The sequence below is a fragment of the Crocuta crocuta genome, unplaced genomic scaffold (genome assembly GCF_008692635.1).
Source record: "Crocuta crocuta isolate KB4526 unplaced genomic scaffold, BGI_CrCroc_1.0 scaffold384, whole genome shotgun sequence".
In the NCBI taxonomy this organism is placed as follows: domain Eukaryota; kingdom Metazoa; phylum Chordata; class Mammalia; order Carnivora; family Hyaenidae; genus Crocuta; species Crocuta crocuta.
Window position 1 is genome coordinate 2234926 of NW_027532182.1, and position 27755 is coordinate 2262680.

Genomic DNA, 27755 nt, shown 5'->3' on the forward strand with positions numbered 1-27755 from the left:
GTTTTTTAAATTACTTACCAATATGTAAAAATCACAACACCTCGTGCAAAAGTATGGCTTTTCAGCTTGCCCTAGAAAATCGGAAAGACCCGGCACTGTTCATGCTGTAGCCGGCACAGCCACAACGGGCTCTGATGGAATGCTTCCCCCTTGAGACGGCCATGCAGTCTTCAGTTTGCCAACCGCGCCCACTCCCACCTTCTCCTGACCCCAGCCTGCTTCACCTGCTTCCCTGCTAGGGAAGGGACGCTGGCTCATAGGAGGGGCTGGAGCCAGGGGTAAGCAGAAACGATGTAATAGAATGGCATGGGTTCAAATCATTTTTCTCCCTAGCGAGAGAGCCTTTTCTTTAAAACCTTGCTTGAAACTGTATAACTTGAACACCTCTGAGGTGAAGGCAGCTGTAGGATAGATATGGAAGCAAGTGGGCATCCAGACAGGGAGCAGCAGGGCCCTCCTTGGGGCCGCCTTGGGATCAAAACCACCCTCCAGTTCCCACTCTTCCAGAGGTGTATTGTGCTCCTTTTCCTTTGTTCTCGTAACAAGGCTGCACAACCCATCTTTGTAACTCATTGCTACCCCCCAAAGTCCAATCAGGCCAAGTTCAGAAAGGGCAAGGTGACTTGTCCGAAGTTATATACGAGGTAAAGGCAGGCTAGGGCAGGGATTCCCTGACTGCTCTATCCTCCCTCTCGGTAAGCTTAACTGCGTCTGTCTCTGAATAATAATTAAAGTCACTTCGATTTACAAAATCGGAGTATTTAACGCCTTGAGGATCTGTAGTATGCAATGGGTGTAAAATAAACATAGCTGTTTAAGTTGGGTGCCTAACCCACTGAGCCACTCAGGTGCCCCTGTCCTCGTTTTAACTTCCACAGCACAAACATGGAGGAATCTGAAGTTTGTTTTTCGAAGAGCGTCGGATGATACAAACAAAAAAATTGTTTTTGTCTTCTTCATCCTTTCCTCGGCAAACATGGGGTGCTTCCGGTATGTTGGTTTTAGTCTGTCTTTCGTCTTTTGGTGTGGGGAAGGATCTGGCCTCCACTAAAGGGGCTGGTATTTATTTTGAGATTGTATTTTAAGAATGACTTGAATAAGCAAATCTTAAAAGTGAAAAGAGTCTGGCAACCCTACATGAATTTTTCCTGGATAATCTGGATTTTAATTATTCCTTCCCACAGTTTCAAGTCAGTCAGTTGGTTGGCAAATACTGAAGGGTCACTTGTGAGTATCAAGTACTGGGGACGCCACAGTGGGCAGGACAAAGACTCTACCATCACGGGGCAGAAAACAAGCAGCCAACATGCAAATGAACACATAAAAGAGATCATCTCAAGGACTGGTCCGTGCGTGAGGAAGATAGGGTATGGGGCACTGGAGTAACTTCGGGGAAGACAACTTCTGAATCCGTGGTCAGCAGGGATGGCCTCTCAGCCCAGGCAGCTCTGACGGTGAGATGTAAATGATGAAAAGAAGAATCCATAGGAAGCGAGACATGTTCCAAACAGAAGACATGGCCAATACAGAGACCTTGAGTCAAGAAGAAGCTTGGCAAGTAAGAAAGACAAAAAGAAAACCGTTATGGTTAAAGCATAGCAAAAAGGTGGAGGGGGAACAAGATAAGGTCGAAGAAACAGCTCTGGGTCAGATCATAAAGGAGCTGGTAAGTCAGGGTAAGAGCTTGGCCACAGTGGGAAGTCATCAGAGGGTTTTAGGAAGGAAGTAACATGATCCGATTTCTGCACTAGAAAGATCCCTCTGGTTGACGGGCTGTAGATGAACTAGAAAAAAAGCAAAAGTGAGGGTTGGCAGTCACTTTGAGGAGGTGGCCTCGGTAGACCAAAGAAGGGATGATGGTGCTTGGATTCATTCTGGAGCAATTCTATTTATAAAACATGGAATTGGGGATGATGGAACTTTTTGATGGATTTGCCATGTGAGGAAAGATACGTGTCATGGGTGAGGCTTAGGCTTTTTTCTCTGAGCAATGGAATGGATAGTGATGCCATTTACTGAGATGGGAAAGACAGAATAGAGTGCAATTAGAAGGAGTATCCATAAATGAATGTTTACATAGAATGATCTGTATTGGTTTCTCCCAACAAAATCCTGTTTGTTAAGAAAAGGCAATGTTCCAGGAGCACCTGGCTGGCTCAATCGGTTGAGCGTCTGGCTCTTGATTTCAGCTCAGGTCATGTTTCACAGTCTGTGAGTTCGAGCCCCACATTGGGCTCTGCACTGACAGTGTGGAGCCTGCTTGGGATTCTCTTGCTCTTGTTCTCTCTCTCTCTCTCAAAAAAAAGTAAATGTTTACAGAATATTTTTTTAAAAAGAAAAGGCAATGTCCCATTGGCATTTAGTTGAAGTTTTGGTAAAAATGTGGGTGGTAACAAGTAAAACATATTGGTGGTAGTAAGCGTTATTAGACAGAGGCTCTGATCTACACCAGTGTTGGCTATTTCTCATTTTAAGAAAATTCAGGTTACAAAATTAGCAACTCTTAAGTTTAGAAAAGACTTTTTAACCTCTTTAAACCTCCCTTCCAGTCTTTGAATACTTTCTTCTTTTTTTTTTAAATGTTTTATTTATTTCTAGGAGAGAGAGAGAGAGAGACAGCGTGAGCAGGGGAGGGTCAGAGAGAGAGGGAGTCACAGACTGAAACAGGCTCCAGGCTCTGAGCTGGCAGTCAGCACAGAGCCCGACGCGGGGCCCGAACCCACGAACCGCGAGATCATGACCTAAGCGAAAGTCGGACGCTTAACCGACTAAGCCACCCAGGTGCCCCTGAATACTTTCATGGCATCCCCACCAAGCTGGCATTGCCTACACTGTGGGTACTTCTCTTTACTAGGGAGCACACTTCTTCCAGAGGCAGTTTCTTATCCTAGGATAGGCCTAGTGATTATGGTTTTTTTTTTCTTATTGCACAGTGCCCAACCCATCTTATCAGCACAACATCAATTTGCTTACTGAATCCATTCATGGATTCATTCATACACTATTTACCGGGTGCCTTCTGTGTGCCCGGCATGGTTCTAGGATCTTGGGCGGTATCGGTGAACAGAATAAATCCATGTTCTTGGAGATCTGACGTTATGGCCTGGAAGTAGGTGGTGGAGGAGAGAGAAATTTTCTTTAAAAAGTAAATTCTGTAATATGTTGCAAGGTGATAGATGCAGTGGACAAAAGAAAAAAGTAGAATCCAACGAGGGGGCTGGGAGGGAGGACCAGGTGAGTTACAGTTTGACGTAGAATAGGATGGGCCTCACTGAACAAGGACTTGACGGGGATGAGGGAGTTAGAGACGTAGAACGAACACTCCCAACTAGGTCTTCCTGCAGCCGGGTAGAAATCGCTCCCTCTTCACTTCCCTGACCTGCGGGATAATACCGTAATAATAATGGTTCAATATCTATTGAATCCAAGCAGAGATTCTAAGTGCTTTCTCCATATGAATTTATTACATCTCATAACAACCCTGTGATCACTACTACTTTCCTCCTCGTTTTCATAGGAGTAAACTGAGGCATAGCACATCTAGGTAACTTGGCATAATATCCTGCCCCTAATTACAGCAGGAGGTAGGATACAAACTTTGACCTTCTGGCTCTAGGCTTCTGTTATTAAGACCTCAGCACAGCAGCCCTGAAGGTGTCCCAAGTCACTGCCCCTCAAGCTTTTCTTTCCCAGGCACGTGCCTGGAGCCTGGTCCTTCCCTTGCGTGTGCTTTCTGGGCTGAGATTTCATCACCCTGGGGCTTGTATTGAGAATACTTTAATATTGGACAAGTGAGGCTCAGGGGGCTTCGTCAACCCCCTTCCCCTGGGCACACCCTGATCAGCAACCCTTCCTGAATCATAAGTTTTTAAAGGTCACAGTGACCAAAACAAACACTTATTTTTTTTCTCAGTTTTGACATAAAAAGACACATGCATCTTTTCTTCAGCAAATGTCACTGTGGTTTCTAAGCCTAAGTGTGATGTTTGAGCGGGCAGCATTTTAAAAGTATTTCCTGCTCAACCATAGGGTGAAATTATACAAGCCAGTGAGTCCTGAAAACAGCTGCCTCAAATTCTTGCCACCTGCAAAAAAAAAAAAAATTTTTTTTTGAAAATAATTTTAGTGGTTTTTAATTTTGAGTTTGGCTGGCTTTCTGTTGTTTCAAACTCTGAGGGACCCTCCAACTCTCTAAACCTGCAGCTGGAGGGAGAATTTGGGAGCTTTAAAAGGGTTTTGCAAATCTGAGGGAGACTTCACCGGAATTATATTTTCATTAATACAGTTAAAACAACTGTTCCTGGAATCGGCCTGGGGACTGTTCCTTGAAACAACAACAAAAGTCCCTGGTCTCTGGGACTCTAGTGAGCCTTAGAATCACCCCTTGGCTTCTGGGTAAAGTTTCCCAGGGTGGGGGGCCGCGGCGGAGATCCCTTGGTTGTGGGGGGGGGGTGTCGTCTTGTGGGAGCTCCCTTGACCTGTTGCATCCTCCCTTGCTTTTCAAGTTAAGAGTTGGATTTCCTGAAATTGTTGATCTGGATGAAAGTGCAGGCGCCCCCTCCCCCTCGCTCCCCTCCCCAGCAGAGTGCGAGTCGCGGCAGGGGAGGAGTGGGAGGGGTTGAGGAGGGGTGAGGTGGGGTGAGGTGGGGTGGGGGCCGCAGGAGAAAAACTAAAGCGATGAGCACAGGACAGGAAAAGTGGGAGGAGGAGGAGGAGGAGGAGGAGAAGACGAAGTAGGGGGAGGAGGCGGCCTTGAGTGGAGAGAGGAGGGAAACGTGTCACCCGCCCGGCTCGGGGAGCTCCGCGGCCGCGGCGTTTGTGGACCCGCGCTGGGGAACCGGAGGCCGGACCGGACCCCGCGGAGGCCCGCGCTGCGCAGGGAGGGAGGAGGGAGAGCTGGGCAGAGCGCGGCGGGAGAGCCATCCAAGTCCCTCGTTGCCCTCTGGTGAGAAAACTTTCTCGGGAACACCGGAAACTTTGTCCTGGGCGCGCAGAGGCGAGCTGCGGGTGTGTGCGACTCGAGGTGATTCAGCCCCGGGACCCCAAGGGGGTGAGTGGGGAAGTCCCCGGGAGGGGCTGGAGTTGTCGGCTCAGCGACCGCACAGGATTGAGAACGCAGTCGCCGTGGACTCCGGTCACAGACTGGCGGGGGGCCGGGGGGNGCTTGTTTGCCTCTCTCGTTCTCCCGCGACGCGAGGGGGCAAATCTAAAGAGCTGCCCCGGCTCAGCGCGGGGGCTGGAGCGCGGGCGCTTGAGAGCCCCGAAACAGCCCATCTTTCCCTGCGGTCCCCCTTTTGCAGAAGCAGGCTGGGGAGGGAGGGNCTGCGCGCCTACTGTGCGCACGCGGGGTGCCCACTGCGCGCAGGGGGGCGCTCTGCAGCCCGGGCCCTCGGGGCCGCGACCCTCCCTCGCCGCCCTCTGCCCCTGTTCCCGGGCGCCCCGGGTCGGATCAGGCTGTGCTTCAGGAATCGGTTTGGGGTGCCTCCCTGGTTGGCAGCAGGGTTTTTCCCTGGTTGCAGCCAGCCCCTGCCCTCGGTCACATGCAGCCGCCTCTTCCTCCGCAGTGCCGGGAGCCCGCGTTTTGTGTGTCAGCAGTAAGGCGGTGAGTATTTATAGACGCCGCTGCAGCCCTGCGGTGTGTAAGGTTTCAATTACTGCGATGCGCCGCGCAAGGCGGGAGGCTCGCGCGCGGCAGCTCAGAGGCGCGTTTGCTCCGGAGCCCCGCATGGAAAACGCTCTGGGCGGGCGTCTCCGGGCATCCCTCCTGGAACCGGGTTCCGGACCCGTCGCCCGCACGATGCGTGCAAATTCAAATGGCCCTTGGGAAGGCGCAGAGCAGTCACGGACGCCGACAGTCCACACTGCCCCGCTTCCCCTCAAAGGGTGCTCGCCGATCAAGCCTCGAATACTGCCTTTTTGATTTCCCTTTGGTGATCCTGACCACCGTGGCTTGCTGTTGTGACATTTCCTGGGCCTACACGCTGCAGAATGTCCCGGGGCTGCGCTCTGGAAAATTGCTCTCTGGTGGAAGGCTGTTCTTGACACCATGAAGCAGCAAGGGGGTCAGGAGGGGAAATGGAGCTTGCAGAAGCTAATGTAGCCCCGCTTTAAATTTAGCCTCTGGTGAGGTTCTCTGTACGACTGAGAAAGGGGCGGTGGGGCCGCCCTCTTCGTGGAACCTGGCTGGTCGTTTTCTCTGGTTGCAGTGGGGCACCCTCCTAACCCACTAAGGGTGCTGTTCAGAGTCTTTTCTGTAGGAATCTAGCAGACAAAGGAAACAATGCTTGACCAATCCACAAAATCATCTTTAGTGTTTCCAACCCTAGCCATTGCCCTTTTGGGGTTTTATTGATGCTTCTAACATCCAGAACCATGAATAGTGTAAAAAAAGAAAGGCGTTAGAAATGAGCTAGTCTAACTGGTTTATTTCTCTGGGGGTGAATTCAGGCTACCCTGTTTCTTTAGCAAGAACTCATTTCGTTCCCATCCAGAGGTTCACACATATATATTTATTTCAGTGGGTGAGATTTCAATAATGGCTGTTATTTGAACATTACACAAATGTTCCTTTTTTTTTTTTTTTTAAAGAAAGGAGGAAGGGGACAAACACCTCTTGAATTCTTATTATGTCTTAAACTTGGCCCTAAAGACATTAATAATGGTATATAATCTGCACCCAAATAGTGATGAGGTAGGTACTATTATATCTCCATGACTATAATGATGAGCCTACCAAAGATTAGAGAACTTGGGCAGTTTGTTCAAAGTCACACACATGCAGGGGTGGAGCTTAGGATGGGTTCTGGGTCTGCCACTCCAGGCCTATAGTGGCAGCCAGTATTCGAGATGTCTTTCCCTTCAGTTCCTCAGTTGTTAATTAGATCATCTTATATAAGGTTGAATAACTTGGTGGCTTCTTTCTTATTTTTTCTCTGCATTGCATATATCACAGAATGGCTCAAGTATTGAAGAAAAAAGAATCCTGATCATGTATTTTGAAGACTGTTACACTGCTATTGACAATTTCAGGCTGGTAGTCCGGACCCAAGTGTCATAACTTCAGCGTGTTCACTGACAGTGTGTGTGCAACAATTAAACCATTTATCTGTGGAAAATTGAATTGTTAGGGCTTTGTGGGTTTCTTAATTATTTCTCTATCCTAATTATTTCCTGTGGTCACTCCTTCTGTAGTGCCCTTGTACAGGATCAAGTATGCTGAAATCTTTCTTGAATTGCAGATTGAACTGAATTCACTTTTTCCTTTTACTTGTTTTTGCAGAGCTAGACCAATACAGAATTGATTAGAGAAATAGAATGTGGGCCCCTCAAAGACCCCTGCTGTGTTTAATGTTTGCCATTTAAAGTTTGTTCTCTAGAACTGCCTCTCTATATGCACGTGTTAAAAGTAATGCTGACTGAAAGTATCTTTGTCGTGTGAATATCTCAATTGCTGAAGTTTGAGAATACAATAGTTGGTGGATTTTGTGTGTTAGGAATTTGAGAACAGAGAGAGTGATATCCTGATAAGCAGAAAGCAAGGTTTTCCAAGGGAAGATTCCACTTTGGAACCAAGAAGGAGGTTGAGGGTGTAAATGATACAAAGCAGTGATGAGACATCAGAGGTGAACTTGAGTTAATTAACATTTTGTCACTGACTGGGGATCCAAGGTTTACTTGCAAACTTCTTCAGTTAAAACAAACAAGCCAACTTATGTACTGGGCAACTATTATGAGCCGAGTACAACCACGGTAATGCCATTTGAGCCTCCCAGCAACATAAGCAGGTGAATATTCTTTTCTCTATGTTAAGATGCGAAAACAGAGGCTCAGAGAGGTTAATTACTTTCCTGATGTGACACAGCCATTAACTGAAGCCACTTGTCCTCTGCAGCAGGTTTTGTGATTTATCCTTGAAGGCCTTCTGTGACGAATCCAGGCTGCCAAGTACTCAAGAAAGTCCTGGCAGTTCACATGGAAGTTTCTGGATCAGAAGTGGATACAAGAGCAGTATGGAGGCTCTAAAATGAGGGGTTAGGTGGTGGGTGACCAGTGGAGGAACTGAAGGGACAGTCTGGATCATTCCGACAGTAGTTATTCCATGGAAGAAGGAGAGAGGCCCTGCAGATACTTTGAATAGAGAGAATTAGTAGCATTGGTCTGGCAGCGGATGGCTGTCACACTGTAAAGCAAGACCTGGAAACTGACATACCACACGAGGTCCCCAGAGGGAGGATTCCCACCTCCCTCAGCACACCTTTTGCTATGATGCTGCCCGGTGAGGAGCCCTAGCTAGGAGGCAGTGTAAATTAGGGAGCTTGTACGACCTGTTTCCATTTTAATTGGACTTGGCCCTTTGTGCTAATAGTCACTCAATCTGCCTTAAATATTCTTTTCTTATGCTTTGCCAGTTTATGGTCTTTGTAGATCAATCCTTGGATTCCATTTAGAGGAGAGAGAGGGAGGAAAAAACCAGCAAAGGTTAGTGATTACCTAAATTGGATTAAGTTCTGTCTCTCAGCGTTTAAAGAAATACTGCTTGCTGTCTAATTACCATCAACCAGGAATTTAAACGGTCTATTAAATTTAAGCTGACTTTTTTTTTTAATCCATGATAGTTCTAGTTCTAACATATTCTGGGGTTTTGGAGGCTTTTTAAAAAATATTCTTTAAGTGTGGAGACGGCGTTCTCTTCCACCCCACCTTTAAAAAATAATACATTTCTGCAGCAGGATAATGAATGATGTTATTATATACCTGCTTCATTGAGAGGCAGACTGACAGCCAGAATCATCCAGCTCTGTCAGCCTCTGGAAAGCAAGCCAGTGAAGTGAGTTCTTTGTCAGAAATTTAGGGGCGCCTGGGTGGCTCAGGTCCGACTTCTGCTTAGGTCACGGTCTCACGATTTGTGAGTTCGAGCCCCGCATCAGGTTCTGTGCCGACAGCTTGGAGCCTGGAGCCTGTTTCAGATTCTGTCTCAGTCTTTCTGCCCCTCCCATGCTCATTCTCTCTCTCTCTCTCTCTCTCTCTCTCTCAAGTATAAAAAAAGACATAATTTTTTTTTTTAAATAAAAAGAAGCTATGGACACCTATGTGAAGGATGGGGTCTGGCTTGCTCCTTTATCTCTGTAGGGAACGGATAGACCTTTGATGCAAATCAGCCGCCTTTACTCTGTGCTTGAGCTTTGAATAGAAAATATGAGTTATTCTTTGTCAGAGTGTGTGGGGTGTGCGCTTTGGGGCTGGGACTAGGTAGGCATTGAGGCTGTGACCTTGAGGGCATGACCCTAAGAAATAGGGCCTTACTTGCCTTTTCCTCTTGTGAGCCCTGGTGTGCTTAAAGACGAACTGTACCCCCGAGGGCTTCAGTGAGTGGTAGAACTCACCAAAAGATCTCTCCCTCTTTTGACCCTGGCCTGTGGCAAGACAGGGTCAACATCTAAATAACCTATCATGCATATTTGTACAATTGATTTTGCGTATAATCATACGTTACCTAAGAGCATGAATTTACCCCTCTAGGCTTTCATTCTCTTTCCCTCTCGGTTTTGGGGTATAAATAGGTGATGTTTTGAATGCATTCATCAGTGTTCTGGTTTCGCCTTAGCTCGTTGCCAAATGCCAGCGACATCTCTGGTGTCCCGCGTCTCCTTACCTGTCACAGAACTTTCTCCAGCTTGGCTGGTTCCCTTGGGTGCAGGCTGAGTTCTGTGTCTTGTTGAAGGCATCTGTGACTGCAGTTAGGTTCTTAGCAAGTACTAGGAGGATGGGACCGCTTTGGGCTCCCTCGTTCAGGAGCTAGAGTGTATATATGTCAGCCTGAGCTGAGCCCAGGAGGGCACTTGAAAGAAGCATTTGTTTTTGTCTTTTTCCCGAAGACGGGGGGCCGGAGTCCAGCAAGCGCTGGGGTGTGTGTGCATTTTTCTGAACTAAGCTGTCTCACACCCTGTCACAACCTGCTCGTGACCTCAGCTGCCTGAATCCTCCCTGGAAACCCATTCACGCTTGGTGTTTAATTCCGAACGCTCCCTTGGAACTGGCTCACCGTCATTCCTCAGACGTCTTTGGGGGAGGTCACGTCAACCGCGCCGTCATTTTGGGGAATTCAGCCCAGTGTTCCAGCTGCCGGAGTCCACCGCTATGGGGGCGTATGGCCCCTTTCGCTGTAAAGTATCTGGAGGCAAAATCAGTGGGGAAACAGGGTGATCTTTTGTGGTGTTCTGAGAAAATTAAAAACAAAAGTTCTTGACCAGCAGGTCAATCGATTCCTTTCAAGACACCTCGAAAGGTGTCAGTGTCAACTTTGCAGGGAGGGAGCTGATGAACAAGCCCACGCATTGATCCTACCTGGTGTCCTGGAGACAGTGCAGGTCAAGGAACTGAGATCTGGACTCTGATCTCCCCTCTGCCGCGTGCAAAGCTGTATGACTGTGGGCAAGTCGCTCAGTTGCTCTGGGCATCAGTTTTCCTACCTACAAAATAATGGGATTGATCCACTGCTGGTTAAAGTTTAAAAATTGGGAGACTTGACATCTAGACTCAGGTTTCCAGCTTTACAAAAAAGAAAAACGACTGGCTTCTCTAACGTGGTGGCCTTCTCTGCCTTGGCCCCCTTAGAATTGAGTTTACCTTGCTGGCTTCAGGCCTTCCTGTCTTTCTCTTGAATCGAGACCAACTTCTTATTCTCTCTCTTTTTGTTTCTTTATTATTGGTAAGACTATCCCTGGCTTGTCTTTGGGTTTGGTGTAGTAGGCGCTCATGAAATATTTGTTGAAATGTGATTTTTTTTCACTCCTGTCCTTGTCTGTCACAAATGAAACAGGATACGCCAGCTTTGGAAGTGCTCACCTATGGAAGCTTGTGTTTCCTTTCCCAGATTTCCTTTCTAGGCTTCAATGTCCATGTTCTTTACAGTAACAAGAAAATGGAGAGCCTGTATTTTTCAGTTGACTGCTTATTAGCATTGCTTCGTAAACTGGAGAAGGTGATCTAACCTTTCTGCCTCAATCTTGTCTCGACAGCCAGTCTTCACTCATAGTCGTCAGCTTGCATTTATAACGTTAACTTCTGAGTGTTTCTGATGAGACCTACAGAAGCACGTTATTTTATTCTTTACCCTCTATGCTTCCTCTTCTCAGATATGACACACATCAGACCTCCTAATGTTTGGTTGTTGAATGAACTTGAACTGACCTCATGATCTCCGTGAAGTGATCAGATGCTGAGAGCCTCTTCAGTTTTCTGAGTCTCTAGTCAGTGCTCTTTACACCTGGCTATGTGACAGGAAGAGCCATTTCCCTTGATCCTGTTTTCTTATGAAAAAGCATTTCATCCATGGGAGGGTGAAGCTCATTTGGAACAAATAGCACAAGTTCATCTGGAGCACGCTCCCCCACACGGAGAGCCCTGGTCTGCCAGACGGTAGCTTCTGACCGCTGTGTCACCCACCAGGGTTTTAGAGGGTACGTGTCAGAAATGTGATTGCTCACATAATGGTCAGTCTCAGCCACTGCTTGCGTCTAGACTTCTCGCTGTATCATCTGGTAGGCCCTGTGGAATCACTCCGGATGGCATTTATGGACCACACCCTAACAATTTGCACTCCAAGAAACTCGATGCTTAAAGTAAGGCTTAGAGATGAGTAACTAAGATCTTCTGTGGCTATTCCCCACAGTTTGCTTGAGTTGTGCCAGAAGAGGGGATTTTTCTGGTGATTATACAGTGGTTTGCAGGCCAGGCTGGTGGTGATGATCTGATGAAATAATTACTGCTAACTGCATCTGCATCGTCAGTGCTTTGAGCCCTGTGGGCATTAAGAGAACCGCTAAGCAAAGATAAAGGCTTGAGCTTGCATCCTGTTTGTGCTAATATGTACTGTTACCTAAGTTCAGATTCTCAAGATTCTTGTTTCTGCATTGGTGTCCGGTGTGAGCGCTGAGAAAATGGTCTCATTCTTCCTGTGGAGTCTTTTCCATAGTCCAAACTTGACCCTTAACATTTTCTTGCTTGTGGGAGTGTCTGTTCCTCAGCTGGCTTCTGTGTCCTAAGAGTTGTGAAGTTTGGTCCTTAATCAAAACAAACGCTCTGTGCTATGCAGCAGGGCACCTGTCTGTAGGCTCCACTGACTGGCACACAGACCCAGGATTCCTGGCCCGTGTGGCCAAGGTCCACATTCCTGCGGACAGTGATACTTAGGTGGACTCCAGTTTGGTCATCTGGGAAGGAAGAAATGGGAAGACTGCTCTGTCTGGTGTCCTGGAAGCCCACGTGTCATTCCATCATTCAGAGCTGTGGGCTTTTTTTTTTTTTTTTAAATTTATGTATTTTGAGAGAGTGAGGGACAGAGAGAATACCAAGCAGGCTCCCAGCTGTCAGTACAGCGTCCGTTGTGGGGCTTGATCCCACGAACCCTGAGATCATGACCTGAGCTGAAATCCAGACTTGGAGGCTCAACCAACTGCGCCCCCCCCAGGCGCCCCCCCAGAGATTTTTACCTTGTATGTACCCAGCACTGTGCTTGCAGTGAGACACAGCAGGGAGCAAGACAGGCCAGGTCTTGGACTTTGAGGAACTTACATACCAGTGGGGCTGGTCAGTGAACAAGTAAACAAGCACGATGACCTCACACGCTGGTAAGAGCCTGAGAAACGAAGGCTCTTTTCTGTGAGAGTTCCTGATGCCTGGGCCGGGTGAGAAGCTGTTGGTGATGGGTGACGTGCATGATGGGAAGCCATGGGTGGTGGTCACCTCTGATCTCCATGTGTGGCAGATGTGAGTGTTGTTTAAAACAGACAGTTTAGGAGCTCGGACCCCGGAATCAGGTAGGATCTGACTCTTGGTCCCTCTTACTAATCTTCTGAATTTGGACAAGTGAGCCCCTGTGCTTCAGTTTCTTCATCTGTGAAATGGGAAGAATTAAACCTACCTTGTTAGTTTCGAGTGGAGATGAACTGAGATACTGGCTGCAGATAGAGGGTTGCCAACATCCTGACCATCCTGGCCCGCCCTTGATGGAAAGTAGTATATTCCTTTTTTTATTTATTTATTTTGAGAAAGAGAGAGAGAGTGCATGAGCAGAGGAGGGGCAGAGAGAGGGAGAGAGAGAGAGAAGCCCAAGCAGGCTCCACACTTGTCAGCATAGAGCCTGACACAGGACCACAAACCGTGAGATTGTGACCTGAAGCAAAATCAAGAGTTGGACGCTCAACCAACTGAGCCATCCAGGCTCCCCAGTAGTATATTCTTTTCAGTAATAAACATGATAAAATAGTCATGGTAGGTGATTTGCATTCTTGAATACCCTTCTGACTTGGTTGCCATCTGGTGAGCTGGGGTGCTATGTGTGGGGCTCAGATCTACTTTCCTGGGCTGGTGTGGTGTCTTCTGTTTGCTGTGTGTTCCTTCTAGAAATGCCTCGCCTGCTGCTGGCTGGCCCTGTTTGAGGAGTGCGTGTGGCTATGTCTAGACTATGGAGGGGTACTTGCAGCTCCAGTGTGGACAGGGTAGGACTGAGTGATAGCTGATTTGGTAAGAGGCTGGCCAACTAGATGACGTGATAGGTGGGGGCTGAAACACCGGAAGAGGCCAGTTCTGGGTCTGTGCTGTGTCAAGGTCATTTGCTCCCACATCTCTTACAGGTGATGGTTCTGTAGGGCAGTGATGGTAGGGTCTCTTTATTTTTCTTTAATGTTCAATTTATTTTTTTATTTTTGAGAGAGAGAGCATAAGTGGAAGAGGAGGGGTGGGGGGAGGGGCAGAGGATCGGAAACGGGCTCTGTGCTGACGGGCTGACAGCAGTGAGCCTGACGTGGGGCTTGAACTCATGACCGCAAGATCATGACCTGAGCTCAATCGACTGAGCCGCCCAGGTTCCCCAGGCCAGACTCTTAATCAACAGATAAGCCAGCAAACCTCAGGAAGACCGCTTGTGCGCCCACGCCCACAGTGGCTGGTTTGTGGAGGCTTATGTTACCCCTGATTCAGGCCCTGCGGAAAGGGTGTGGGAAGGTTGGGGGTCACAGTTGTGATGGAGAAAATAAAGGTCCCAAACCTACATGTCAGGCCCCTAAAGTGCTAGCCGCCTTGGTGAGTTCGTTTGCTAACGCGTCTAAATCACATGATTTCGTATTTTAAACATCTGGATTCTCGGCATCTCTTGGAAAATTCGGATCTGGCAGAACTGAACTTGTGCCCTGAGGTGGCAAAAGCCAGGCTGGATTGAGTAGGACTGCCTCCTTGAGCCCGGCAGGTCCTGCCCACTCTCTGTGATGTTCCACAAAGTATGGCCAGCGTGTGGTGCCTCGTGCAGAAGAGGAAAGAAATCAGTCTTCCTTTCGTTTGCTTTTCCCCCAGGTTTGTTTTTCTGGTCTATGTGGCCCTGTGTATACGAGGCAGCTCCTGTGATAGGATGCGTGTTAAAGAAAGAAATTTGTGGGGGCGCCTGGGTGGCTCAGTCAGGAGTTACTCATCCTCAGGTCCTCTGTCTCTCTCTCTCTCTGTCCCTCCCCTGCTTGCACGCGCGTGCTCTCTCTCTCTCTCTCTCAAAAATAAATGTTAAAAAATCATTAAGATGGTAAATTAAAAAATGAAATAAATTTATGTCGAATGAATGAATGAACTATAATTGATAAGAGCACTGCATTTGGGATCAGAAGCCAAGTTCGACTCCTCATTTCTTCCAAGCAGCTGAGGGACTTTGAACAAATCAATAACCTTTTTTTTTTTTTTTTTTGGTCTTTCTTTTGAGGGGCTGGGGGAAGGCATCATTGCTGTTTTTACTTATTTCCCTGAATACGTCGTACGTGTTCATGTTTCAGAATTCAAAGGCACAAACAGGTTTATAGAGAAAAGCCTCCGTACTGTGTCCCTGTCACCCAGCTCTTTTCCTTGGGGGAAACGGGTGTTCTCAGAGTCCGGTTTGTCCCTTCCAGAGATACTCTGTGCAGTACACGAGATAGGTAAATGCTCTCTTCCATCTGTTTTACCTAGACTGTAGCATACTGCACACAGTTCTCTGTTTAGCACACTCTCCTTCGGAAGGGAGGGCACGCCAGTCAGTACACAGAGCCTTCCCTTCTCTCTTAGAGCCGCGCCGGCTTCCAGAGTGCGAGAGGTTCAAGTTCACGTAGCCGGTCCTCTGTCGCTGGGCATTTAAGATATTTCCAACCTGTCGCTGTTGTAAAGGAGGCTGTAGTAAAAACCCTGGTTGTGCAAGTCACTTGACGTGCCTAGAAAAAAATTTCTGGAAGGAGAGCTGCTAGGCCAGAGAGCACAGCCTTTGTCACTGCGGCAGATCCTGCCCAGTGCCCATCCACAGCGGCTGCCCCAAGCTGGTCTCCTCCCAGCCACATGAGAGGAGGCTTTGCCTCACACCCTAGTCATCTGTCACCTCTTCGAAACTGTGGGGGTTTTGTGTGTTATGAAAATATTAACACTAGCTGTGATTTTGGGGGCCCCTTCGGTGGGCCAGGCTGTGCTCTAGATTATCTCGTGGAGATGCACTCCCCACTCATTTGTAGATAAGGAGACTTTGAGTCATTTACTCAGGTCACCCAGCTAATAAACTGTAGAGGCTGGATTCCAACCCAGGCTTGTCAGATTTCAGTACCAGGATATTTTCATATGCAAAAGCTTTATGTAGTTTTGGGGGCTGGAATTCTCAGCTGACACACGCACATGGTTCCCGTGCCTCCCGCTAGTGCCTCTCAGGTGGCTGATTCATTTGCTCAGTCATCAAGTGTCTGCAGAATTCCTGCACTGTACTAAGCACCTGAGAGCAAGGTAGACATAGTCCCTGACTTTATGGATCTCACGAAAATAACAAGAACTAATTCTGTAGTCATTTATTGGATGACAAGACAACAAAAGGGTGAGGGGTCACAGGGCCTACTCAGGAGTGAGGGGAAAGGGAGCTCTGTGAGCAAGTGCAAGATGGGTGACAAAAGGTCTGTGGGTTCGAGCCTGGAGAAGTGGATGGGAAGTATTTCATGCAGAGGTCGTGGTACGTGCAAAGGTCCTGGGGCAGGGAAGAACTGGTAGTGTTGGAGGAAATGAAGGAAGATGAGTGAGCCGGTGTCCGAGTAGCAGGTCGTTGGTGAAGGTGGGAGGATGGAGTGTGGGGGTTTATTCTAAGAGCTGTGGGGGAGCCTTTGAAGGCATTGAAGTAACAGGAGCACCAAGAGCCTTGGGCTTTGGGGCTCTTGTCATGGACTCATGTCAAGGGGCTCATGTCAAGGACTGTATGACCTTAGACAAGTTAAACAGTGGGCACATCCAATTTCTTCTCTGGGAGAAGCACACATGGTCACAGCACACAGCGGCTTTCAAACATTTTGAGTGTTACATACCGTATGAAATATGCAATTCATTTAGACTCTGTACACACGAGCACCTGTGTAATATATGTGCGTCCCCAGAGTGTGATGCACTCTGATAGTTTCTGTCCTAGCCTATTAACGGTTTTGGCCAAATGCATTTTAGAAGCACTGAGATAATATATGTCAAGGGCGTGTTTCACAGCTGGCACTCAGTCACTGGTGCTGCTGCTCATCACGGGTGTTATTATAAAGACGATGCTCGTTGCGGTTAGAGAACGGATCAGTGCAGTGAAGGGACAGTATCCAAGTCCAGCCCGATGCTGAGGGACATTGACTCTTCCCCTCTGTGTTCATGTTGCAGGGAAGGAATTGCACATGGGGCCTCTTGGCTGCCTGAACTGCTGGGGGGAACATGGAGATCGCAGGGTCTGTATGGCTTCCCTGGGAACCGGTTTCTCCTGGCTTTCTGGGCGGTCGTATCCAACTCGGTTTTCTTTGACTTCTTTGTTATTTACACTCAGAATGGCTTTTTCCTGGAAGCCTCAGAGTCATTATAAGCCACTCACTTCTTTATTTTGAGTGGTGCCATGGTTCTACTTCCCTTTTCAGAGTTAAGGGTTGGAGCCTTAGTGGAATTTATTTGCATTTTCCACCGAGTGTACCGCCGCCCTCTGCCCGCTGGGCTGGTGTGCGGGGCTGTGCCCCACTCCCCGTGCCCGGGGCCCTGGCCGCTGGGAGAAGAGAGGCACCGCATTTTTTTTCTCTCTCCAAGAAACAGATCCTGAGTCCTGTGCGTGGAGGTTTTCAGAGAAATCCCTGTGCGGTGAGCCTGGGAGGGCAAGGCCGGTGATGATGCCCAAGAACCCTGTAACCGGCACAGCGCCCCCGCCTGTGTCCAGGACCCCGGCTTTCCAGATCACTGAGTTTCAGCACCCAAAGCCGAACTACTTAACTTATTTTAGATGCACGTTTCTCTAAATGTCAGCTGCATCGGTCCTTCACAGGCGAACATCCACCAAACACTAGTTTCTTTAACTCAGAGACATTATGCAAAGAACTTTTGGTGACGATGATGGTGGGGGTGGCTGAGTTGTGTCCCCCACAGGACCTTAGAACGTGGCTGTATTCGGAGATGGGGCCTTCACAGGGGTGATGAAGTTAAAATGAGCCTGTCAGAGGGGCCCCAATCCTGTCTGACTCGTGTCCTTGTAAGAGGACATGTGGACACACAGCAAGAGAGGCACGAATACAGAAGGGCCATGTGAGGGCACGGCGAGAAGGTGGCCACCTGCAAGCCAGGGAGAGGCCACAGGAGAAACCAAACCTGCTGACACCTTGATCTTGAGCTTCTAGCTTCTGCAACAGTGAGAAAATTCACGTCTGGTGTTGACAGCATGCCGTCTGTGGTCTCTGGTTACAGCAGTGTGAGCAGACTAGTACACCTGTGGTGGTGATAGGAGTAAACCACAGGTAGTGTCTATCCAGCACTTACTCTATACCGGGACTGTTTTAAGCCTTGCTTGAGTCATCTCATTCAACCCTCAGACCAAGCCTACGTCACCTGCCCAGGTCACAGCATATGTGGTGGCACTCAGCCTGGCTCTGGCTCCACTGTACCTGTGTCTAGTGCCCAGTAAGTTCCCTGCCCGGGCCTTCCTAGGTCATCTTTCTCAACACCGTAGCTCTCCAAGGTGACACTTCCTGTTCCCCCTTTTTCAGATGTCGAGACTGCAGTTCAGAGTGGCCCAGAGCCGCACAGTGAGTGTTTATTTCTTGTAGCTGCAATATGACATTACCACAGCCTTGGTGGCTTAAAACAACAAAAATTTATTCTGTCGTAATTTTGGATGTCCAGAGTCCAGAATCAAGGTGTCACGGGGCCGTCCTCCCTCCAAGGGCATGATGGGAGCATCTGCCTCGTGCTTCTAGCTGCTTCTCGTGGCTGCTGGCATTCCTCGGCTTGTAACAGCGTCCCTCCAGGCTCTGCCTCTGTCTTCACATCACCCCCTCCGTGTGTATCCGTGTCTCCTCTTCTGTCCCCAGTCTCCTTCTGCACCCGTCCTGTAAGGATATGTGTGCTTGTATTTATGGCCCACCTGATAATCTAGGTTGAGCTCCATATCTCAAGAGCTTTCACTTAATTGCATCATTTGCCACCTAACATAATATCTACGGGTTCTGGGGGTTAGGAAGTGAGTAGGTCTTTGGGACACCAGTTTTTCTGCATCATAGTCAGGGAGCAGCAGAATGAGCATTCGTGCTGGGGCTTGCCTGCTTCCCAAGCCACCCGTCCTTCAGAGCTATAGGCATGAGATCTCTCAACTCCCTTTTCCTGCGGTGCTGTTTCTGGCTGCTGCGGCATTGGGTGTAAGAGGCAGGGTCCCCAAGACTGGCAGGTATGCTCATTCTTTGCAGTAATAAAAAACCAGAAACTACCAAAATACCCATTCCTAGGGGACTGGTTAAATCAAATATGGTGTCCCCTACATGGAATAAAGAAGCCATTAAAAAGAATGAAACAGATCAATACATGGTGCTGTGGGAAGGAAGCCATGAAGTGTTAAGAGGTAAGAACACATTACCCATTTTTATTAGAATATTGTGTGTACACATGTATATGACATTAAAATTACATTAAAACAAAATAAAATTAAGGTTCACTTTCTCAGCCACACTAGCCACATTTTAAGTGCTCAGAAGCCACGTGGCTACCACAGGTAGCTACTACATTAGACAGCATAAACACAGGACATTTCTGCCATCTTAGAAAGTTCTCGGCAGAGACCTTCTCGACATTCACTGGCCAGACCAAGAGGCCTTTGTCACTTCGTATGTTACGGGCATATGTACGTGTGTACCTTTGCTGTGATAAATAAGTAAGTGTGTTATTATGAGAAAAGTAGGAGCACATGGGGTTTCCAAGGTAACATTCTTTCTTAAGCAGGTGGTAGTGTATTATTGTTCATAATACATGCATTTGATTGTTTTTTAAATTAGGCTTTTCATCCAGCCTGCAGCCCCATACGGGGCTTGAACTCTTGACCCTGAGATGCAGACCTGAGCTGAGAGCAAGTGTGGGATGCTTAACTAACTGAGCCACCCAGGCACCCCTAAGATCCATGCATTTGTATGTGTCTGTGAACTCCTTTTTACGTATGTTTCTTAATGAAAATATTTTAAAATATATGGGGACAAAAGAAGAATTTCCCCGCAGGGCAGGCTTGAAGTTGGAAGCTTTTGGGTGGGACCTGGCTCCCTGACCGAACGGCTGCCCAGCCACGGCCAGATCATGGAGCCTCAGTGTTCTGATCTTATGGAATCCCTACTCAACCTGCCTTGTGGGGTTAGGTGAAGACTTACAAGTGTGGGGCTGTGTGGAAACACTCTGAGACTGTCCACAGAGTGTCCACAGAGGGATGTCCACACGGAGGTGGAGGGTCAGTAAATAAGTGAGTTACCCAAGGCCCGAGAATGCAAGGCCTAGGTACTCTGTGACCACAGAGGCAGCGTGGAGGCCTTGCGTCCTCCTGAGCAGAGTATTTTCCAGATGTTGCTGAGGTCGCCAGAAACAGGGGGAAGTGTTCTGGTATTTCCACTGCTGTCATTGCTTGGAGATTTAGAAATAGCAAGGTGTTTCATTTATTTCACAAGTACTTACAGAGCATTTATTATTTGCCACGCACTGTCCTATCTAAGTCCTGTACACACATGTACTTGTTTTATCTTCACGCATCCCTGAGGCAGGCACTGTTAGCATGCCCCTTTCATGCAGAAGGATGGCAAGGCGCAGAGAGGTCAAGTAACTTACATAAGGGCACACAGCTAGTAAGGAGCGAGGTGTCTAACTAAGGCGGTCCACACTCTCTTCTTCCCTCCCTTCTCCTCTCTGCCCTTCTCACTGCTGTCAAATGTCGTCATAGAATTCCTTATGTCAGTTTCTCTGTCTTGGGGGACATGAAATTTAAATCCTGATACGAAATCTCGTGACTCGGTGACGGCTTCTGGTTCCTGGCTGAGCGTGGAGGCATACCGAAGTGGGGATAGGCTATAGCATTAGGTCAGTCGGGATGCCCGTCAACAATTTGCAACTTAGCTTCGTGACTTCTGGCAGATTACTTTGATCTTTAAAGTGTTCATTTATTTATTAAAAAAGTTTTTTGAGGGGCGCTTGGGTGGCTCAGTCAGTTAAGCATCCAACTTCGGCTCAGGTCATGATCTCAGTTTGGGGGTTCAAGCCCTGTGTTGGACTCTGTGCTGACAGCTCCGAGCCTGGAGCCTGCTTTGCATTCTGTGTCTCCTCTCTCTCTGCCCCTCCTCTGCTCATGCTCTGTCCATCTCTGTCTCTCAAAAATTAATAAACGTTAAAAAAATTTTTTTTAAGTTTTTTTGAGAGAGCGAGAGAGGGAATGAGTCGGGGAGAGGGGCAGAGGGAGAGAGAGAATCTCAAACAGGCTCCACGCTCTGTGCAGAGCCTGATGCAAGGCTCGATCCCACGACCCTGGGATCGTAATCTGAGCTGAAATCAAGAGTTGGATGCTCAATGGACTGAGTCACCCAGACGCTCCGATTACATTGATCTCTAAGTGGGGTTTTGTGAGGGTTGACACTTTACCTACTGGGACATTGTCTGGGGCCACGATAGGCAGGCAGTCGGTGCCTTCGTTCTGTCCTTCCTTGGTCTGTATCTTAAGCAGTGAGCTTAGGCCTGAGGATACAGAGACGAGTGAGCGCTGGTGCCTCTGAGGAGTTTACAGAATGGCCTGGGTGGGGCCTGGGGAAGTTTCTAGATTGGGAGTCAGGGAACCTGAGTTCTGGCCAGTGCTGGCTCTCCTGCCTCAGAGACACTGGACAAGTGAAGCTCTGAGCTTCACTTTTGTCACCTGTCAACCGGCCCCACCTGCCTTGTCATTTTCTGACTTGTCGCATTTAGGTCAGGACACGCCGGTGCCTGAGGGGCTGGCGCGGTAGCCGGTGGATCCGGTGCACCGGCTTTTCCCTCGAGGTCGCTCCTGTCCTGGCTGCAGCCCCTGTCGGCAGGGCCCTGGGGAGGCCTCGCGGGTCTGTCCCGAAGCAGGAGTGGTGGAAACAAAGGCAGCTTCTGATTCTCTTCAGCCGGTCAGGATCCGAGGGTGGCAGGTGGTGTGGGTGAGAACTGAGCGGGAGGCACCTCTTCTTGTGTGTGACTCCACACCCAGGGACAAAGTCACGGGCGCTGCGCTCCTCGTTCGCTTGCTGCAAATTATCCTTGTTTAAAAGGGGACGCAGGCGGATGGAGCTGCCTGTCGTGTGTCTTGCTGGCTGAGTGGCCGAGGGGGACAGGAGCCGGCCCTGGGGTCCTCAGCGTCCCACAGCCTCCTGGGGAAGCCGGGAAGTAAACACCTGGATGAACCATTCAGCTCCCCTTTCCCCTTCCCCACACGAGTGCCTCTGAGTGGGAGGCGGTCCCTTCACCTCAAGTCTAAGGTCCTCGTAAATGGAGTTAATATCCTGTAATTACGCGGATGTATTGCACTTAGCAGGCCGGTTTAAAGAAGGGTAGCAAAATGGGTCCTCTTTTAACAGTATGACCTTTACGGGGCAAGTTAAATCCCAAAGCCAGCCAGTGTCAGGACTCTGAAGAGGCTCCAGGGTTTTATTTCTTCTTTGCCTCATTCGCTGGTTTGCATGGATCTTTCCACATTCTAGTGGCTCTTGCATAGCCCCTGAGACTCTCTGGAATGCAGCAGGCCTGTTTTGACTTCGGCGATACTTACTGGTAAATTGGTCACTGTCGGTTCACCCTGAGAAGCAGGTGGAGGGGCAGAGCACTCTAAAAGGAAATGGTACACGAGCCTGCTTTCTTTAAAAAAAAATTTTTTTTTTCAAGAGGTAGTCCAAGCCAGTCCTTTTTTGGCTCTTGGTCTTGCAAGTTCATTGCCAGTGTGGCCGCTGTCTGCAGACAGCAGCTGGTACCTCCTACGCCCTCTTGATGGGTCGCCTGGGTGCCCGTCCCCAAGCCCCGGGCTTCTGCTGATGGGGGCAGCGTGTGTAACTGGGGGCGGCCCCTTGGTTCCTCCTTCTTCAGACGCCGTGGCTGGGGCTGCAGCATGTCTTCCCCTCCGGACCTGGAGACTGACACGTACGGCTGGAGTCCGTCTTCTTTCAGTATTGGTTCGCGGGAAGCAGCAGCATTAGCTGGTGGGAGACGTGACCATGAGAATACGTCCTCGAGAAAAAAGTGACTCTAACCTTAGTGCTGTTCCCTTCGTCCTTTACTCTGACCAGCTCCCAGACTCGCTTTAACTCAGTGATTTAGATTTCAGGTTTGCTCAAGAATCAGAGACTGAAATGATAGGAACAGAGGCTCTGAGGAAAGCGAGCTTTGGGTGCCAGCAGAAACGGGACCCCACTTGAGGGTCTTGGGTCTGCCGTTCTGCTGGGCACGACTTCATGTCGTCTCTCGTCAGTCCTGTGCAGTCAGCACCGCTAACAGCCGTGGACGCTTGAACTTAATGTGCCCCGTGTCACCCAGCTGGGGAGGGGCTGTTAAGACTCGACCCTGGTTCACTCCAAAGCCATTGCCATTAACCACAAAGTGATTAAGTCCTAGGAACTGCTCAGGGGACAGTATCCTTGAACCCATTCTGCAGGGTAAGTTAGATTTAGATAAGCAGAGAGGAAGGAAAAGGAAGGGAATTCTGGGGAAAGGGAAGCAGTAAATATAGTCAGAAGGTGGGGAGACGGAAGAAGCATGGGCTGGAGCCGTGCCTCCTCTCTGGAAGCCCCACAGGGCAGTGTCCATGGTGTCCAGAGCCACCATTATATCCCGGATACCTGAGTGAGTGGCTGTTGTGTAGTGTGTGGTCAATAAATATTTATTGCTTAAAAATAGAACTACCCTACAATCCAGTAGTTACACTACTGGGTATTTACACACAAAAAAGTACAAAAACACTAAGTCAAAGGGATACAGGCACCCCAATGTTGATCGCAGCATTATTCACAAGAGCCAACCAAGGAAACAACCCAAGTGTCCCTCGCCTGATGAATGGATAAAGAAGACATGGTGTATACCTATGTACAATGGACCACTGTTCAGCCCTAAAAAGAACAAAATCTTACCGTTTGCAATGACATGGATGGAGCTAAAGAGTATAATGCTAAGTGAAGTAAGTCAGAGAAAGACAAATACCATATGATTTCACCAATATGGAATTTAAGAAAAGAAATGAGCAAAGGAAAAAAATGAGGGAGGCAAATCAAGAAACAGACTCTTAACTATAGAGAACAAACTGATGGTTACCAGAGGGGAGGTGGGTGAAATAGGTGTTGGGGATTAAGAGTACACTTCCTGGGGTGCCTGGGTGGCTCAGTCAGTTGATTGTCACACTCTTAATTTCCTCTTGGGTCACGATGTGAATTTGAGCCCCACGTCAGGCTCCGTGCTGATAGTGCAGAGCCTGCTTGGAATTCTCTCTCTCTCCCTCTCTCTCTGCCCCTCCCCTGTGTTCTCTCTCTCAAAATAAATTTTTTAAAAAGTATACACTTCTCATGATGAGTACTGGATGTTGTATGGAAATTTAAAAATTTTTTCTTAATGTTTATTTACTTTTGAGAGAGAGACAAAGTGAGAGTGGCGGGGGAGGGGCAGAGAGAGAGAGGGAGACACAGAATCCGAAGCAGGCTCCAGGCTCTGAGCTGTCAGCACAGAGCCCAACGCGGGGCTCGAACTCACAAACTATGAGATCATGCCCTGAGCTGAAGTTGGATGCTTAACCAACTGAGCCACCCAGGCGCCCCAGGAAACATTAAATCACTACCTTGTACACCTGAAACTAATACAATGCTGTGTGTTAATTAACTGGAATTAAAAGTTATTAAAAAACAAAATCAGGAAAGAAAATAAATATTGGTTGTGTGTATGAATACACAGATAGCTGTTTCCTCAGTAGACCTTGAGCCTCTTGAGGGCAGGGATCATGTCTTAGAAATCTGTGAATAAGCGGCGCCTGGGTGGCTTAGTCGGTTAAGCGCCCGACTTTCGCTTAGGTCATGATCTGGCGGTTCGTGGGTTCGAGCCCCGCGTCGGGCTCTGTGCTGACTGCCAGCTCAGAGCCTGGAGCCTGTTTCAGTCTGTGACTCCCTCTCTCTCTGACCCTCCCCTGCTCGCGCTGTCTCTCTCTCTCTCTCCTAGAAATAAATAAAAATATTTAAAAAAAAAAAGAAATCTGTGAATGCTCTACAGCTCTCAGTGGTTAGTAAATAATGAGCACTCAGTAAATATACTCGGATGGAATGATTGAACGAATGGCGGGGGGGGGACNCAGTGATACTCTGGAAAATACTGAGCAATACACAAGGGCTGGCATGCCAAGGGCATATCATGGAAGGTCTTTAGTGCCAGCAGAAGGAGCTTTTGTGTTCTCCTCGAGGCACTTTTGAAAAAGCCGTGCACAGTGTCACAGGGTCTACAGAACCCCAGCCAGTGGGGTTATAGGCATTTATAACCTATAGGTGGTTATAGGCATTTATAACCACATTGAGGCACAACTTAGAAATCACTTTTCTGTAGGATTGACTTAATCTGTTCCCATTGTCGCTGCCTTCCCCCTTAGGGGTGACCGATGGAGCCCCGCCAAGATGCACGAGTGGGAGCGTGTAGGGTGTTGATGTTATTTCGGGATACCGGAGTTGTTTTTAACACAGTGCGGTGGGAAAATCCCAGCCAACCTCCCCTAAGAAATATTCTGCTTAACCCGGGAGTTTTCAATAAAAGCTGCCATCTCTTTTCAGGTGTGGGCTGACTCTGTGGCTTTAAGAAAGCCCGAGGGCCGGAAGGCAGCCCTGGGAGAAGCCCCTTCCCGTGGGCAGTCGGAACCTTCTGGTGCAGACAAGAAGCCGTCCCCTCACCTGGACTTATGACCCGCGGCTTCGCTCCCAGTCTGCCCACCGAATTCCACAAGATGGGCTCCTTCCGCAGGCCCCGGCCGCGCTTCATGAGCTCCCCGGTGCTCAGCGATCTGCCCCGATTCCAAGCCACGCGGCAGGCTCTGCAGCTGAGCTCCAGCTCGGCCTGGAACAGGTAACGGGGCCCGTAGTCCTGGGGTGGAGGGCGGCCGACCAGGGCAGGGCCAGGGGACTGGCTTAGCGTCTGCTCCTCCTGAGAGCGCTGCTTCAGAAGGTCGTGATTATATACACGAGCATGTCTTCCTGTGGAGAGCGTGTCCGCTGGCCTTCCTTGTTTGGGTAGAGACGAGGTGGGCCACTGGGCTACCAGAGTCCGTTAAACAGCCTGGGACAGCTGGGTTGGAACCTATCAGTTACTGTTCATGTTCGTTAGTCACACCCCAGGCTACTCGAGTCCCCAGGGCTGGGGCCCTGTAAGTAACCTCAAGTCACCTATAACCTATTTAGGAAGATAAGACATATATCTGTGAAAAGCTAAGTGAGTGGTATAAACCAAGGACTGGCAGTACCCGTGAGCCCCAGGTGGACGGGAAGGAGACACTGCGCTTGTCTAAGGTGTCTGGCTGACTGTTGGTACACCAAGCATCAAGTGGCGACTGAATTAACACTATGTCTTGTGTTTCTGTGGGCACCTACTTTTCAAATCTAGCAGTTACTCTTTGGATGAATTAAATGCATCATGATTTTAAAGCATTCCTGAATTCTTTGTACTTTGGATTGTTCTGGATTTTCTCAGTGAATGCACAGCTCTTATGATGGGGAAGGAGAGGGGTCTCTGAAACATTCTGCTCTGGATCGAGCCACGTTCTTTCAAAAAGGCTTTGGGGCACTTGGGTGGCTCAGTTGGTTAAGCGTCCGACTTCGGCTCAGTTCATGATCTCATGGTTCGTGGGTTCGAGCCCTGCGTCGGGCTCTGTGCTGACAGCTCAGAGCCTGGAGCCTGTTTCAGATTCTGTGTCTCCCTCTCTCTGACCCTCCCCTGCTCATGCTCTCTCTCTCTCTCAGAAATAAATTTAAAAACAAAACAAAACAAAACAAAAAGGCTTTGGATCCTTGATCAAGACAAGATTGCAATCTGCTCCTTGCTGAAATACTGGGCTGGAGGCCCAGAGCACCCGGAGTTAAGGCTTAACTGTGGCTCCTCGAGGGACTAACCCCCTACCTGCCTGTACACCTCATAGGAGGGGGAATGGAAGGGGCAAGAGAGGCTAGCCGTGGTGAAACTCTTCCCAGGAAATACTATTGAAAGGCAAGGAATGAGCATTTCATATATGCCCCAGGCATGGAGGCTGCCTTGTAAAGACAGGGACCTTCTAGGTGAAGGAACCCCAGGCATGGCTGGCTCCTGCTTGCCGCGGGCACCATTTTGGATTCCTCCAGACGCAGTTTCCTGAGAGCAGATCCCACTGCCTGCCCTTCACCAGTGCTGTTTTCCAGCAGGGCCACCAGGAAGGAAAGTGAGGAAGACCTGATGGCCTTTGAAAGAGCCAGGGGAGAGGAGTTGCTATTGGATCCTCTTGGCCTCTGTCTTTGTTTCTCTCCAAGGGCCCTGGGAAGGAAATGATGGGTTCCAGGGATGGAAAATGGGGCCATGTTTGTGCCATGCGCTCCCCGGCCCTTGCACCTGCCTTGAGCCCTGAGCTGCTTGTGAGTTTGCCCTGGGTAGGCAGAGCGTCTAACCAGGGGTCGTTTCTGTTTACCCCGTAGCGTCCAGACTGCCGTGATCAACGTCTTCAAAGGGGGTGGCTTGCAAAGCAACGAGCTCTATGCATTGAACGAAAACATCAGGTACGTGGATGGCCAGGTCAGGCACTGTTCTCCCCCAGAGGGCCTGTGCTGGGGCAGGGGGACTACCTTCCACCGGGAGCCCTATCTTAAGGTGTTTGTCTGCTTGGTTCTTGTTGCTTCTGTTGACTTTGACGCGGCTCATGTGGCTCTTAAGTTCCGAGATCCTTACCTGTCTAGACTTCTGCTCCACAGATGGTTCATCCATTTATTCTTGTGTGTAGCATCTGCAGCCTGGGAGGGGGGGGGGGGGGGAGGAGGGTTCATACACAGGCAGATATCACATACTCTGTAAAGATGGATTGTGCCCTCCTTAGCCATTCAGCGCCATACTAGGCAAGATGGTCTCACGGTTGGAACCAGACTGCTTGGGATTTTGTCACTCGTGACACTTCTACCAAGTGACTTACCAACTCCTTTGTGCCTCCGTTTCTTCTTACGTGAAACGGGGATGAGAAATGTGCCTACTTCCGTAGGATTCTTACGAAGGTTTAAATCGAGTTATACTATAAATGACCTGTTAGAACAGGGTTGGAGCATACTGACTACTGGTAACTCATTACTGTCTGTGTTGTCACTGTCATTTCTGTTAAGTCTTGGTGATACAGCCCTCAATAGGACATGGTCCTTGAGGGGTTTATTGTCTTCCAGAGTCTTCCCAGTAGAATAGTGCCAGCTTTTCATAAATTTATTCAGTCGTTCAACAAACAT

The 27755-nt window shown here is 48.8% G+C and overlaps 1 protein-coding gene across 5 annotated transcripts in view; it reads left to right on the forward strand.

The window, feature by feature from the left end:
- The window catches only part of PRR5L (proline rich 5 like), a 150762-nt gene that overhangs the window by 71350 nt on the left and 51657 nt on the right, over positions 1-27755 (forward strand). For 2 of the 5 annotated variants that reach the window (XM_077777466.1, XM_077777467.1), the window contains 2 exons: positions 25086-25374; positions 26967-27047. In XM_077777466.1, coding sequence (XP_077633592.1) covers positions 25211-25374; positions 26967-27047 — 245 coding nt within the window. In that variant the 5' untranslated portion in view covers positions 25086-25210. Of the gene's footprint in view, positions 1-4800; positions 5051-25085; positions 25375-26966; positions 27048-27755 lie in introns of those variants that run through there. The other 3 variants (XM_077777469.1, XM_077777468.1, XM_077777470.1) reach the window with 3 other exon arrangements.